This window comes from Akebia trifoliata, chromosome 3 (assembly GCF_017979445.1).
Source record: "Akebia trifoliata isolate Shusen 1 chromosome 3, ASM1797944v1, whole genome shotgun sequence".
Lineage (NCBI taxonomy): Eukaryota > Viridiplantae > Streptophyta > Magnoliopsida > Ranunculales > Lardizabalaceae > Akebia > Akebia trifoliata.
The window spans coordinates 43,521,304-43,537,853 of NC_141377.1; the positions used below are offsets into that span (position 1 = coordinate 43,521,304).

Consider the following 16,550-nt stretch of genomic DNA (forward strand, 5'->3'; position numbering starts at 1 on the left):
GTTGATAACATAACTTGTCTTCAAAATCCTTGCGTCTTCATGTACTAATTACTAACCACTAACTCATTTGCTTATATGATGACTCACTCTATGGTGTTTTTACTTTCGTATCTTTCTAGTCATGCATCTTTTGGGCTCCCAAGTAGCTCTCCCCAAGGATGCTCCTCCCAAGGTTTAATTGATCAAAGACGTTGGTGTTGGCTCGGATACCAAATGATATGAACCTAAACAACAAACAAAAAATAAATAGGTGTTAGTGGAAACTTTTCTTAATCTTTCTATTACTAACCTATCTATTTCTTTTTTTTTTCTTTTTAATGAAGGGTGTTGACTAGAGCCAAGGAATATGGGTCCCTCCTCTTGGCACGTGCAACACCCGCTCATCACATACACCGGGTAAGTGAAGGTGCGCCCTCACGGGTTGTCCCAACGAAATATTGCTCATATTGGGTATCAAACTCAAACCTATGAACTCTCATCGTTTATTGAATCCGAAATTGTCCATTTTCTCGACAATCTTATCGTCAGTCACACATAGATTTGATAATCTCAATCTCATGTTCACATGTTTCTGTGATTGGTCCTTCTATAGTTATAAATATCACCCCACCTCCCAATTACTTGAAGAGGAATAGTATTCCTCCTCAATCAGATCAAACATGAGATTTAGTGCTAAAAAACCTACAAGATGACATTTTGGTTAATAGTATAAGACTTGATTTTTTTTTTCCAGAGAGGGGTTATGTAGATAATATTTTTTCCCTAGGAACTAGGCTTACGAGATCAAAATCCAAGTTACACGTATAAACACAACATCGATAAAGATAAGGGATATCTTACCCCTCGAGATTCCTTACACGACCAATCCACCCAAGATTCCTACACTACAGCATTGGTATGGTAGGTACTAAAGGAACTTTAATGCCTAAGTCAAATTCACCTACTAACTACTAATCATTCACTAATTTGCTCGCTTATTAAGAGATTCACTTTGTGGCAACTTTTACTCTTGTTACCCTTTTCGTATATCCCTCAAGTAGTCGTTTCTCTACGTAGCAACTTCCACTTTATGACAACTTTTACTATTGAACCATTCTTTTGGGGCTCCCAGGTAGCTCTTCCCAAGTTGGTCCTTTCAAGGTTTGGACCCGAGATGTGATGCTGGCTTTGACATCAAATGATATGAACCTAATCAATACATAGGTGTTAGTTTTCTTATCTATTCTATTACTAACGGATCCATTTGTCTTTTCTTCATTACTAGTGATGTCGATTTTTTTCGAAAATCTCACTGTCATTTTCCGTGTAGACGTGATATTCTTGTTGTGTTGTCTTTGTATAACAATCTCGTCGATAGGGCCCTTCCATGGTGTCAAGTATCACCTTGCGTCCTATTTACCTGGAAATGTATAGCATTCCTCCATAGTTGCATTGAATGTCAAATCTAGAACTTAAAAACCTACCAGATTGAAATTTTGATTAATAATATAAAACCTTTTTTTTCTGTGTGAAATAAAGGGGTATACACGTAGACAGGTACTTAGCCTAGATTCGAAGACCTACAATATCAAAATCCAAGTTATTCATATAACCACAGGTACTTGCCAAAGGAATTCCAATGCCAAAGTCAAATTCACAATTATTTGTTTAACTCAAAATCCTGAAAAAATAAAATAAAAAATGAATGCAAATGCACCACTTACATAGACTTTCCTCGAAGGGCCTAACTTGCCAAGTTAGTCAAAGTATGTGAGTATTGCCTTCACCTACTAATTATTAATCATTAAATCATTTATTTTATTAGACGATCCACTCTATGGTAGCTTTTTTTACTTTGGTACCCTTCTTTTTAACCTCCCCGGTAGTCATTTCCCATGTTGCCCTTCCCTCAACACCCCTAGTAACTACTTTATGGTAACCTTCAGTCTCGTATCCCCTGGCTAGCTTTTCCTAAAATCGCTCATTCCAAATTTGAACCTGGGACATGATGTTGGCTCTAATGCCAAATGATATGAACCTAATCAATAAACTAAAAATGCATAGGTGGTGTTAGGGAAAAATTTTATTATCTATTCTATTACTAACGTCTCCATTCCTCTTTCAATGATTTTTTAGTGATTTATCATTCTTTTTAAGAATATTATCGTCAGTTATGCATAAACGTGATATTCCCGCCATGTTTTCTTTGAATCCCAACTTTGTATTCACACATGTTATATATCATATAGGGGCCTTTCCATAGTGTGAGTATCACCCTGCCTCCCAATTAGTTGGCGATGGATATCATTCCTCCACAGTCGGATCAAATGTTTGATCTAAACCGAAAACCTACAACATTGGTGTCTTGGCTAGTAATATTTATTTTGCTAGAGATGTGGGGGAGGGGGTGGTGTTGTAGACATTTTCTTTACCTAGATTTAAAGAACTACAGACTGCCCTAAGACAACATGGCATCATATATTTTCCGATACAGAGGTCGAATTAATGGCTTCCAACCTTCTAGGGCCACCATCTCTATTCTTGAATTACACACCTCTATTCTTAATCAATAGCAATAACAATCTTCTAATGGCTTTTTTAAATTCAAATGCGCCCAATGTCCAGCCATGGTGACAAAATAAATATTTTTTTTATAACAAAATGTAAAAATATGTATTTCCTATATTAAATGATAAAATAACACTTAAAAGAATGTTAAAAATAAAAATAGTTGGTGATTTTCATCTAAAACTGTCAATTAAATCATGAGAAATCGTGATTTTTGTAAATCAAGATTTTTCTAAAAAGTTGGTGATAATTTGAAAAAATCATGATTTAATCAATAATTAGTAAAATAGTGGGTTTTTTTTTTTTTTTAATGTAAAAAAATAGCGATTTATGTCACTATGGTCCAGCCTACATACTATCAAAAAGTTACATCTATGCGTAGACTTTACTAAGGCCCTTTTTCTTTTTGGTTTCGAATCCAACATAGTTAGATGACCAGAACCATCTTTTTGTAGAAATTTGTTTGGGTGATCAAAATATCAACTAAATCATATTAAAATCGACATCACATAAGTATTTTGACAAAGAAATTGTGGGCATTTACCCTAGTGCACGTACGCAATGACAAAGGGCGTATGTAGTCTAGATTATTCCTATCGACCAGGAGAAATAAAAAAAAAAAGCAACAGAATTTGACATAAGTGTCTCACCAAATGCATAAAGTGACATAGAAAATGCCGTGGGTCCAATCCCAAATTCATATCCACCACCCACCACCAGAGAATTATAAATAATAAAAAGGCTGCCTCATGCTTTGGACTTCTTTCGGCTACCACCCACGAATATTGACAACTTACTTCTTGTTGTTGTGATGCTACGCCATTGATTAAAGAGGACTAAGTCATTGATTTTGACTTGGAAGACCTAACGTTTGTTAACGGAGTTCTTTTTATTTTAATAATAGACGGTATAAGCAAACACTAAAAACAAACGAATGGAATCTGAAGAATAGTGATAGCGTTCGTCAATTAATTCATATTTTCCAGTTAAGATATTTTAAAACCACGTCCCCCACATCTCTGTCTTCTCTTGGTGTTATCGCAGTATATTAGATGATCTGATGTTGCCGCTTTTATATGAAATTTAAGTTTGTGGTCCTATTACTATTAGCGACATATTGGCCAAAGTACTTTTAAGTAACACATGTATCCGTGTTGTAGGCGTTTCTTATCCGTCCATCTCCAATCGACAAAATATATGATGTGAGACTTGTATGGCCGTGCACTTAACTTACTTTTACAAGTTGAAATACCAAGTCTACCCTTTCTATTATTGAATAAGGGTGAGAAGCCAAGTATAGTTTTAGCTGACGTGGATAGATAATGATGCGACACGTTTACATTAATACATACAACAGTAGTGAATCATAAGAGGTAAAATAGTCTTTTTAAGTTAAATTCTTTAATTAGACGTTGGGGCCGCAACACCACCGCAAAATATAATAATAAACGAACTACAATAATAAATGAAGTATTTTAGAATAATGAGACAATAAAAAGTCTTCGTATCTCCCAACGCTTTTAACCTATTAAATCCGTCACTGATTTTAAATTTACAATTTTACCCATACATCTATTCAATTTATTCATTAGCATTTAAGCCAACAATCAGATAAATTAAGTTTAATAGAGTTCAAAATCATTTATTTAATAGAGTTTAAAATCATTTGTTAAAATGTGGTGGGTAATTTGGTCATTGGAATTATACAGAAAGCAAGCCCTCTCTCCTTCATATTAGCCGTTCTCTGTTCTCTCTCCGCACAGCCTTCCGACTTTCTAGGTGACTCTGTGTTTTTTTTTTGTATTTTTCTTACAAGCGAAAAAAGAAGGAACCCTAATCCATCAAAACCAGATGGTTGGATTTGGTTTGCAGGCATGGAAATCGAAAAAACCCTAGTGACCGAATCCGAAGAACAACGGTCGATGTTCTATCAGTAACTTTTCAATCTCTCTATATCTGGATTTTAGTTCCGATTCTGCTTTTTTTGTTTTTTTAAATAAATTTATTTATGGTTTCATTCTCTTCGAGATTCATCATCTGTACCTATATATTCGATTTCAAGGATTGTTTAACGTTTGATTTTTATGTGGTTATGGATTTATGATTGTTTGTTTATTTGATTAGTTGAGTTTGAGATGGCTTTGATGATTGTTAATGGAGATTTCTGAGTACTAAACATGTGTCACTGAGAGAGAGAATTTTGTTGTTGTTGTTGTTGTTGTTTGTTATTTATCTTTGTAGTTATTGCTTTTGGAGCTTTGCTTACTCGTCATGCTCTTTTTAGTTAAAAATTTAGTAAGAGCTATTAATGGTACGTATTAAGTGCCAAAACCTAATTTTAGAAACAGATCATTGAGTATTTACTCTTATGCTTTTTTTTTTTTTTTTACTTTATTCTTTAATTTTTGTGGTTTTGCTTAAATATAACGCACACAAAGCGATCAAGTATATAAATAGCTTAAAACCATATAAAAAGCAATCCATAAATTAAGCACATAAACACAATTTAAGTAAGTAATGGAGTAAAAAGCACTTAATTTTTGTTGCAAAATTTGAAATGAGCTAAATTTAGAAAGGCTATTGAAGTGATAAGAAGATACATCATTTGCAAACAGAACATTATGGGACCATGTTTTTTTTTTTTTAAATTCCAATTATTTCTTGGTTTATCTTAATTTTCTTCATTTTATTTAATTTTGGGTTAATGTTTTTTATTGGGAAAAGCTTTTTGGAGGGGCTTATTTTTTATTTTATTTTTTCGTTGCCATGTGGACATCTTACATGGTCGACCCAGGCCATCCATTAGCCATTTGACCCGCTGATGCAAAGACATGCATGCCTCTTATTGCCACATGGGAAGATGCTGATGTGGTGAACTTCATATGCCCTTTGGGTATACCATCTCAGCTTCCATGTGGAGTAAAACTGCCACTGTAGTGAAGAGGTTTGAAGGGTTATTCTATAAAACCCACACCCAAAGTAATACATGGTGTACACTTGTTAGATTTGTTTATGCATTAGTTTCTTATAGTTGCCACAGTCCATTCATGTCATGCAAAACTGATACCATTTTTTTAATTTATGAATCAGGAGATTATTTCAGCCATCAATTGGATTACATGTTGTTCCGGCTCTATTATGCATCCTTTTTTGTCTGGCTACATGTGCGCCATGTTCCACAAGGAACCATCATGTGTCAAAAATGGATGGGATGCCTGTGCCCGTGGAGTATGACGCATGTAGGTCCTATGGAGATAATTATGTTACCGGTTTCCATGATTTCCTTGGTGGTGATATTAGCTCAAACTATGTTCAAGGAAACTCACCAACCAACTCGGGTCTTGAGACTATCTGTACCAACCCTGACTTCTTTTGCTTTCCTTCAACATTGCCTGGTTTTTTGGCTGAAGAAGATAATTTTAAAGAAGTTATTGGTAACCAGGATGATTCTACATTTCCTGAAGCATCAGTCCCTCGTGATACTTGGGAAAGTAACTCAAGCTGGCGGTCGGACCAAGGGAAGTTTTGGTTGTTAGGTGGGAAAGTTGTGTCATGTTCATTGAACTCTGGGATGGAACTCTATGGCGAGTCATCCGCTCAAGGTAATAATGCTGATCGGAGTAATTGTTCTTCATGTGGAGGACCTTCACATAAACTTCATAGGCCACATTTAATCCCAGAGAAGAATTCCGAGGTTATCAAATCGGATTTCCTTGATGGTTCTTCATCACCCCATGTGGAAATAAGCCCTAAATTCTTGGATTGGGGACAAAATTATTTATATTTTCCTTCATTAGCTTTTTTAGCTATAGCCAACACTTGCAATGACAGCATATTACATATCTATGAACCATTCAGTACAGACAAACAGTTCTACCCTTGTGATCTTGGAGAGGTGTCATTGAGACCTGGTGAAGTTGCTTCGATTTGTTTCGTTTTCTTACCACAACAATTGGGTTCATCGTCAGCTCACCTCATCTTGCAAACAACTATGGGGGGTTTTTTGATTCATGCCAAGGGCTTGGCTATTGAGTCTCCTTATAAGATACAACCTTTGGTAGGGCTTGTTGTTACTTCCAATGAAAGCTTGAGTAGGAATTTGTCTTTGCACAACCCGTACGATGATACCCTATTTGTAAGGCAGGTGACTGCATGGATATCGGTCTCTTCTGGAAATACATCTCTCTCTGCCGAAGCTGCTTGTAAAATGGACACTTTTCAGGGTTCAGATGATCTCAGTGCTTTTCTGAATGGCAAGGAATGGTTGAATATCAAGAGTGATCTAATTGATATTCCATTGATGGGTTTAAGACCGCATCATAGTTGGGAAATTAATCCTCACAGTACCGAAACTGTCATAGAGATAGATTTTTCATTTGGTACCGAAGGAAAAGTTTTTGGTGCTTTTTGTATGCAGTTGCAAAGTTCTTCACAAGATAGGACTGAAACGGTTTTAGTTCCTCTTGAAGCTGAGGTTCATGGAAAAGAAGCTTATAGTGGTCTGTCAGGTGCAATTTCAGTTTCTCTTGAGTCTCTTGTGCCATGTGATGACACTGAGAAAATAGCCATTGTTCTCTCTCTGAGAAACATGGGTGAATATCTAATAAGTATTTCCAAGATTAGTGAAGTAACAGAAAGCAAAAAACTTTTCCATATCAAATACATGGAAGGGCTAGTACTGTTCCCTGGGTCTGACACACAAATTGCTGTCATTACTTATTCTCATTCTCCCAGTGATTCACAGGAATCTCCACATGAAATTCCTAATGTAAAGGCAGATTGTAAACTACTTATATTGACAAATGATTCAGACAGCCCACAAATTGAGATTCCTTGTCAAGATGTAGTTCACACCTGTGTAAGATATCAACCGGCTTCGAACATAGGATACAAACGTCAACTTGAGAAGAGCAAGTCTGGCAATGCAATAACAGGGTCTTTAGGTGGTTTCATTCATTCACAATCACAGATGAAGGTATGCTGATTACATTCCCTGTTTTTCAGTTAATATTTTGCAATGGTTATTGAATGAGTAGCTTTTATTTGATGCTAATTTACTAAATTATCTTATTAATTGTGGTAATCTATTCTAGTTCATAATGTAGGCCATTCAATGATATATTCTACATAGAAATAGATTTTTTTTTTTGTTTTTTGGTTCATGTGGCTTCTTCAGCTCACATGCATTGTATGAGAGTAAATAATAGTCTGTGATACATGCTATTGCAGTTGAACACGCATTATTTCCCGGTTCAAGCTTTTCATTGCTGCATTGCCAACTCTGGAAACTTAAATTCTATGTTACTTAGTTTCCACTTCATGATTAATTTCTCTTTTTCAATTGCTTATTTTCTTTGAGCACTTTGATACTCTCAATGTTAGTTCTAGAAGTGTTAAGTAGAAATAGAGCCACAATTGTAGCAATTGTTAGGGGATTGACGTTTGAATAATTGCCTGATACTATGATACTCAACTTCAAAATATACTTTTTCAACTCAATTGGTTTGTGAAATATTGATATTGACTTATTGATTGTTTACACACTCGAAATATCGAAACAAACACATTTTTTAGAGGAAAGAGCTCACGATTCACAGCCTATTATTGTCCATTTTGGGTCTATCGTTCTTTTGCGGTAAATTGTATAGTCTTCAAAGGAATCTTCTTTGAGGATTTCGTTGTTAGGTGGGATATGGTTTGTAATTTAGAGGAGGCCTAATTGGCCCTCGCTTTTTGATAAGTTTGTACTTCGGGGCCATCTCGTGCCCTTTTTAATAAAATTTTAACTTATCAAAAAAAAAAAAAAATTTGTTGACACACTTGGGATAGTTAATGGTAAGTTGGGTGTTTTTTATTTATCATGTATATCCAAGAAATTCATAATATTTAGGCAGTATATCGTTTAAAGCTGGAACTTATCAATTAGCCTTTGGATTCCTAATTTTAAAAAGGGTAAGTGTTTGAAATATGACTAGATGCCCTGACCTTGCTATGTAAAAATAATACCCAGTGTTTTTAAGTAGCATATGCTATTGTGTGTGATCAACATGTGTTGTGCGCATATGTGATCACACAATAGCGTATGTGGTCGCATAACACAAATTTTTTCCCCTCTTTTAAAATAGAAAAAAATAAGAAAAATTTTTATAAAAAAAAAAAAAGAAGGAAAAAAATGCAACTATTACAATAACTGGTAGAATAAGGTTTTTTTTTTTTTTAATAATAATCTTCTATACTAATTTCGTTATAATTTTTTATATTTGCATGTTTAACAATTATGTTAGAATGGTTAAACTCAAAAATTTAAGAAAATAGTTGTAAAAGTAAGATTTAAGAGAAGTATACTTGAGAAAGAAATGGCTTAGAATGATCTATGAATGAGGGGGTTGGGAATGGTATATTTATGGGAGAAGATAGATTAAAGGCCATTAACTTAATGATTTAATAGTCAAATCTTTGACCATTGGAGCAATATGTCACCACAGCTGTATGTGCTATCACTTATTACAATATACAATGGCATAATGATCCAAAATCACTAAATCTCATATGCCATGATGGTGTATGCGATTTAATGATAAAAAATAGCAAATGTGATCACATATGACAATTATCTGAAGGTAGAATAAAAATGAGTGTCTTTAGAAAGGTTAGAAAAGGGTAAAGTCGGATAAATGTATGAAAGTGAAGAGAAGGATTGGAGAAAACCTAAATCTTGATTTATCAGGAAAAAAAAGACCTAAATCTTGAACCAAACATGATTATCTCTTCTTCTTTTTTCATCAAGGATTTTAAATCGATGTCCATTTTCAGAATTTCTTATTTTCCCATTCTTTCTTTATCTTAGTTGGGAATGATTGCAAAATTGGTGTTCATGTTATTGGTGCTAGTTAATGGATCCTTTGCTACCTTTAGTAGAAGCATTTGAGCTCTTAGACTAGCATATCTTATCTGTCTCTTATTTGGGGTCCTATTAGTAGATTGATCAAACAAGTGGAGAAGAAGTATTGGATTAGTGGATTTCGGATTGCAGACAGCAGTACCCCAATATTGCATCTGTGAACTGTTGTTGACTTGATTATGCTATTCTTGACATCCTACCACTGGGATCCGGTTTGCAAACTAATCTGGCAAAGATTAAGATCATAGGCTTGGGTGTTGAAGAGATTGAAGGGTTGGCCATAATGCTCACTAGCAAGTTAGCTAGTTCCCATTTTTTGGAGTGCAATTATTCAATGTGAGAGATCATAGTCTCAGTTAATGTTGAGACATGAAAACTTGTTTGGCCATAATGATATTGGAATTTGGGATCAATGCTCCAGCGTTTCAAGATGTATGGGGGTAGTCTCCAGTTTAAGAGGCGTCCAATCAATGTTTGTTGACTTCGGTTTTGTATTCCATATTGATTGGGGCAGTAAAATCAAATTTTTGTAATATCTATGCTATGGACAGCTTCCAGTAAAAGTTGTTTTATCAAACCTCGTACAGAATTTGCTAGAAAGTTGAGTACCATGATAGTTTGAGGAAAAGGTATAATGCCTATGAATTTTTAGTGGTATTGGATCCCCTACAAGGCTTTGTTCTTTATCACCCTTTTTGGCTTGCTTGGAGTAGTATGGAGGCCCTTTAATTGTTTGAATAAGCAAAGTGGGAAGTGCAGTCATGAAGGAATATTCTTGGTTAAATCTTTGTATGACCATCTTATGGAGGATCAATTGGTGCCTTGTCAAGCAAAGAAAATTTGTTAAATTCCATCTCAGGTTGCTTTCTTTTATGGGAAGGTAGGTTGATAAATTTTCTTGGAGAAAGAGGTTCTTTCTGAACAAGTGCTTTACGTGTTGTGATGTGGAATTGCCCAACTACTTTCTCATCCATTGTGGTATTGCTTTGAAATTATGCTGTTTCTTGTTCTCTTTCTTTGGGTGTGGGTATATCTGGCAAACATGAAGATCATTTTTCATGAATGATCTAGAAGTGCTTGTTAATGTATGGCTCAAAATCAAATTTAGGCTTGGTCCAAGTGTGTTTTTAGACTGGTCCAAGGTAGCTTGGGTTAGACTTTGTAACTCATGTAAGTAGCCCACTTTGTGGTGCTTCTAAAAGGGAGTTTGTTTTGTTTTGTTTTGTTGTCTAAGAAAGCCTTTTCTAGTGGAGATAGTGGAGAAAGAGAGAAAACAATAGAGGAGAAGTTGAGAGATTTGGGAAGATTGAGATCTAGAAGAAGAAGGTGAAGTTAAGTGATAGAGGTGACTCCTTATATCGATTTGCTCCTTTCTTTTATGGTGAAATTGAGTTCCAACATTCATACCTCTGTGGACGTATCCCTTGGGTGAACCATGTAAATCTCTTGTCTTGTGTATTTGTGTGGTGTGGCATAATATGCGTTTGGTGAGAAACCCAAGAGGTGTTTGATTAAATTACCAAGTGAGCTTCACAAAGGTATTCACATACAAAACAGTGCTTTCAACAATGTTGGTGTATTTCATTTAAAAGAAACAGAAGAATCTTCCAAGATTTTTTTCCGGTGCAAAATCTCCTTGTAATTGGATTTAAAGTTTTTGGATGTTGTCTTCAACTTTGGTTTGGATGTAGTTAGGTGATTGGCACTCCCCCTCTTACCCACCCCTTTTCTACTCTGTGGTTTTGTTCTGTTTGGAAACCTAGCTATAGCTGGGTATTGGGGGTCCTTTCAGGAACTATAAAGGAGAGGTCTTTGAGGTCTTCTCTGACCAATTCATTTTCAAGGTTGGTTAAATGAAGTTGAATCACTTAAAGTTTATGACAGCTCCTTTGCAGGGCCAATTATTATTGGAGAACCTCTCAAATACCATTTCTTGGGTAGCCAGAAAGGGCCTGTGGCTCTTAGCTAATACTCCATATATCACTAAAGTTACAGGAACTTGGATTCAAATGAACAGTCACTTAGAAGTGCCAATAAAATGATGGATTCTCTCGCTTAAGAAAGTGATTAGTATAGTCACATTCCTTCTGTGTTATTCATGTATGATTGATGTAAGTTGGTACTGGTTGGTTACCCTAACCTTGAGAACCTACTCATTAGTAATAATTTCTTCCAACTTATCTTACTTGATTGATACCATACGAATCAATACCAGCTAAGGTAGGATCTATTCACAAAAAAAAGGAACCTAAGCTAGATCTATCCTATTAGGGTTCTGAATATCAACTAAGTGGAAGTGGAACACTTCATCCTTGATGTACCTCTCCACATCTACAACCTTTGTTACCCATTTGGTGTCTCAATTTATTATTGGGTATCCTTCTGAAAAAATGAGTATTCATGTTCCTACTTCAATTGATTAACCACGCATTTTATGCTTTCAATAAATCTCCTCCAGCCGAGCCAGCTTAAAATACTTCTTGTTTCTCTCCACTCTCCTACATGATTTTTTTTTTAAGAACTAGGGCCCTCCTTCTTACCAGTCTTGGCCGTCTCCTCAAGAACAGAGCTGATCTTAAAATCCAATATGCTAAAAACTTGCTCCAAGTTTTAAGTTTCTCCTTTAAGGCTGTGAGCTTCATATGGAATGTGTAATTCATTCTTCCAAAAGGAAAAAAAGACCCCCACCTAGCCGCAACGGAAATTTTGGATACTTGAACTACATATTCTCGAACCCATGAAGGATGTGACTGACTTTTGGTTTCCTTCCTAGCCACCCTGTTTAGGAGATACGGTGTGACTGGATGTTGGATGAGGAATGCCATTAATTCATGTTTGAGTGAAAGGCCTCTCAATTGAATTAGACTAGAAAACAATAACAAAAGAGTTGGATCAACCTAGTTGTTAAACCAGGTAAACTTCGCATCATCTATTGATAGATCAACTGAGTTTTTCTTGTTAAAAAATCGGCCAAATCCCTCATGCTTCAAGTGATTCTTCTCTTGGTCTCATAGGAAAAATTGTCATGTTGTAAGTCTTCACCTGTTGCCAATAGGCTAAGGCTGTTGCTGTGTTGTAAGAGGCCTTGCACATTGAAAATACATCGAAGGCTTTTGTTAGATGATTTTGTGTGGTAAATTTGGAACCAACAACATCGTGGTTGGCACAGATATGGATTTAGTTGGTTTAGCTAACCTCATATGGTAGATTCAATATCTTCTCATACGGTTTGGAGATTCTGGGGTTACTCTTATTTTGGTCAAAGATGAATAAGGACTTTGAGGGCGTGTGCTTCCAAGATTTTGTTTTCAACTGGGATACCATTTGTGACTCATAGTCCCCCCTTCGGGCATGTAACTTTATTTTCCTTTGTTCTTTCTTTTGTTTTTGGCCTTTTCCTTTCTTTGTTTTTGGCATGTTCGTGTTTTTTTTTTTTGTCTTGCTGTTTGGGGGCTATCTCAGCCACCTTTTCTCCTTTCTTTTCAATGGAAAATTTTATATTTATCAAAACAAAAAAAAATGGTAGATTAATTTGTAGTTGCCTTACTCATTTCATTAAACCTAAAAATGCATTCTTCTATTTCAATGCATATCCAAACAACGAAAGTAGCTAATTAGTCCCCCTTGCTCATCTCAAGAAAAAAAGTTGCATCTTAGTAGGTCAAAACATTAAAACACTAGATGTAGATAGCAAAAGCACCTTGAACCTATATTCCAAAACCCTGGCCCTCATGCTAAATGGGTCAATGCATCCATTCTCCAAAAGCTTAAGTTAAAAAATTCTATATTGGTCTTCAAATATATATACATACTGATTTTTAAGTATAAAACTTAATCAATATACTGGCACTTCTTCCTTCTAGTTCCATTATTGTCCTAACATTATTTAGTGAGGTTAAATAATAAATAAAGAACTTATATCTTGCATTTTCCATTCCCCAAATTTTTGTAACAAGGCTTTGATGGCGATGATAATGTTGCATATACTCTTTCATACCTGTTAAAAAAGGCTGTAGAAGAAATCCTGAGTGGTGATTCTTCTACATTTTTCTTTTATATTAATTATGGATATGGAAGAGTATAAGTAATTTCATCATTAGATATTGGGTGTAATATATGTATTCTCATTAACCATTGTGGGTGTAACTTTGAAATTGCAGTTGAACGCATTAGAGATTGCAGAAGCAGATGAACTGGTACTAAAAAACTGGAGATCTCAAGGAACCACGAGAGGCATGTCTGTTCTTGATGATAATGAAGTACTGTTCCCAATGATTCAGGTTGGAAGTCGTTATTCTAAATGGATCACAGTCAAAAACCCAAGCGATCAACCAGTCATAATGCAGCTCATCTTGAACTCGGGGGTAATCATCGACCAATGCAGGGTTGCAGATAATTTCGACCAGCAAACCTTGTCAAGTAGTTTGGCTGGGAACGGGTCCCCTAAACCTGTCAGGTATGGGTTCTCGGTGCCAGACACTGCAGTAACAGAAGTTCATGTCCATCCTCATGGCAGAGCTGTTTTTGGGCCAATTGTTTTTCACCCTTCAAATCGTTGTGGATGGAAAGGTTCAGCTCTGGTACGGAACAATCTTTCAGGCGTAGAGTGGTTGTTTCTACATGGATTTGGAGGGTCACTTGCTCTGGTCCTGCTCGAGGGGTCTGAGCTGGTTCAGACCCTAGACTTCCACCTCAACTTGCCGATTCCTCTCAATATATCACCCCCTGATTCTTTATTTAATGTGGAAGATACACGTGCTGCTTGTTTTCGGCCAGTATCGAAAGAGTTATATGCGAAGAATACAGGAGACCTACCTCTGGAGGTGAGAAGAATTGAAGTTTCAGGAACCAATTGTGGTTTGGATGGGTTTATGGTACACACTTGTAAAGCCTTTTCCCTTAAGCCAGGGGAATCAAGGAAGCTTTTGATTTCGTACCAAACAGATTGGTCTGCTGCAGCAGTTCACAGAAATCTTGAGCTGGCATTGTCAACTGGCTTTCTTGTGATACCCATGAAGGCAAGGCTTCCTATTTACATGCTCAGTCTATGTAGGAAGTCATACTTCTGGATATTGTTGAAGAAACTCACTCTCATTGTACTCGTTGCTGTTTCTGTCACGTTTCTGATTTTTTGCTGCATCCTTCCCCAAGTAATGGCCTTGGGTTCCCAGGATTATGTATTCAAGACTGAGAACGGTACTATCAGCCAGGCTAAAAAACCTTCTTGGTTGCATGGTAGCCCAAGAAACAGTGAGTTTTCTATGTGCAATAACATGGATACTGAGTTTTCTATGTGCAATAATAATAACGAAGGTCTGTTAAGGACAGTCAGGGAAGATGAAACCTCAAAGCTGGGCTTTGTTGGTCGATATTCTGATTGTTCGAGTGGGATTCAGGATCGGAGGATAACTACTCAACATATGAAACCTCAAGAGAGGGTTATTGGTTTCTCAGGGACTCGAAATGAAACTCCATTGTTGCTATACTCTTCAGAAACAAAGTCAACGGCACTTGTTGAGAACTCTTGTTCTATGGAAGCACCACAAACTGGTAACCTCACAGTAAGGATTGGAAAAGAAAGGGGAAGAAGGAGGAGGAAGAGAAGGGCTGGTGGTGCAAGTGGAGGACTAACAGGACTGCTTGAAGTTTCAAGTAGTCAGAGTGGGAATTCTACACCTTCATCACCCTTGTCACCTGTCATGTCTTCCACACCTAAGCGAATGTGGCCTTTATCTCCTGATGTAGACAATGTCATAGACACTAGAAATCCATTTGCCAAAGTGGAGGACCGGAATCTCGAGAAGGAGCATGTCTTCAGAGCTTCTAGTGAACCGACATCATTGGAGTTCAATGTTTCTGCTAAGTATGCCCCTAGAAGTTGGTCGCCTTCTGCTCAACCGCAGACTTCCGCACCAAGAAAAACAACAATTGGCAAGCCTGTTTTATTGCCTTCAGCTACTTTTCCATGTACAGGTCATCGTGTGCCTGGTTTGGTGAGCCCTTCTGCCCCAATCACTCCCCATGCTCGGGCTCCAGGATCTAATCTCGGCAAGGAGAAAAGCATAAAAGTAGAGGAAAAGGAAAGCCTTGGAGACAAGTTCACTTACGACATCTGGGGTAACCATTTTTCTGGATTTCATTTAGTGGGCATGGGCAGGGCCATAGAGAGCTCCACAATGATATCTAGTGCTTCAGAGGGAGACACACAGAGCTTTTTTGTAAGGGGCCCACAGATCCTCATGCAAAAGTCTCAAATAAGAGCTGTATCTCCTGCTCCTAAATTGTCCCCTTGTGCTGTAACTTTTCTTAATCAAAAGGGTTAATTAAAATCAAGAAGTAATTATTAGCTTTTACACCCTTTTCCAAATCTCTTTAATTGCACTCTATTAGTGTTTATGGTATTAGTTAAAATAGACTTCCCATAACATACAATTTCGTGACCTTACATTTTGTTCACATACCCTTTTTTTCTCATCTCTCGCAACTTTACAAAGCATGCAGATCCAAACCCTGTTGCCACTCAGTGGTGCTACAAAGATCCTCGTCTATATATCTATTGATACGTCTTGTATCATGCGGCTGGTGGAACTTATTTTGTATTTCCACATTAGCCCAAATACAACTCGATAGAAAAACCATACTCATATACACGTACGACATTCACCCTTCAGGCATTCATGCATGCCTACGTACGTGTCAGTAGCACAATTATGGGTGCAGAAAGGTGGCATGGTACCTACTGTATGTGTTGAGAGATGAACAAGTAACCTTAAACATATTTCTCCTCTTTCCTTGTAAGCTTTTCACTGTCAGAAAGTACGGTCTCAGATGCGCTTTTGAGAACTTCCAACCATATGGATAGCTAGGATGCATTTCTACTTCTCCCACAACATTATTGTCCTACATCTGATCAGAATTAGATGCTCAATGAGTTAATACTTCATATGCACAGATTATGCAGTTGTGCCATCTGAGTCCTATTTGGGGTGGAGTGGCCCTGCCATCCGTGGAAAAAACAAAATACATTACTGGGCACGATTCATTTTCTTATTTTTTGGTTTTTGTGGTGACAATGAAATCAAGCCATAGCGTCCCTAGAAAG

At 36.7% G+C, this 16,550-nt stretch overlaps 1 protein-coding gene across 2 annotated transcripts; it reads left to right on the forward strand.

Annotated features, from left to right (window-relative positions):
• The first annotated feature begins 4,260 nt into the window (after nucleotides 1–4,260).
• LOC147407176 (uncharacterized) lies at nucleotides 4,261–15,803 on the forward strand. Of its 2 annotated transcripts, none has more exons than XM_086435601.1 (3): nucleotides 4,261–4,465; nucleotides 5,638–7,522; nucleotides 13,609–15,803. In XM_086435601.1, exons 1-3 carry the CDS (start codon nucleotides 4,422–4,424, stop codon nucleotides 15,769–15,771), a joined length of 4,092 nt encoding a protein of 1,363 aa, XP_086291727.1. In that variant the 5' UTR covers nucleotides 4,261–4,421; the 3' UTR covers nucleotides 15,772–15,803. The 2 variants fall into 2 exon arrangements, with proteins under 2 accessions (XP_086291727.1, XP_086291728.1); XM_086435602.1 differs by having other exon boundaries at nucleotides 4,281–4,480.
• The last annotated feature ends 747 nt before the right edge of the window (nucleotides 15,804–16,550 follow it).

Excerpts from the sequence above, each read along its gene's own strand:
- LOC147407176 (XM_086435602.1), top strand. The coding sequence starts at position 4,422 with ATGGAAATCGAAAAAACCCTAGTGACCGAATCCGAAGAACAACGGTCG. Across the intron at positions 4,481-5,637 it reads CAACGGTCGATGTTCTATCA|GAGATTATTTCAGCCATCAA; the intron begins GTAACTTTTCAA and ends TTTATGAATCAG. Across the intron at positions 7,523-13,608 it reads ATTCACAATCACAGATGAAG|TTGAACGCATTAGAGATTGC; the intron begins GTATGCTGATTA and ends TTGAAATTGCAG.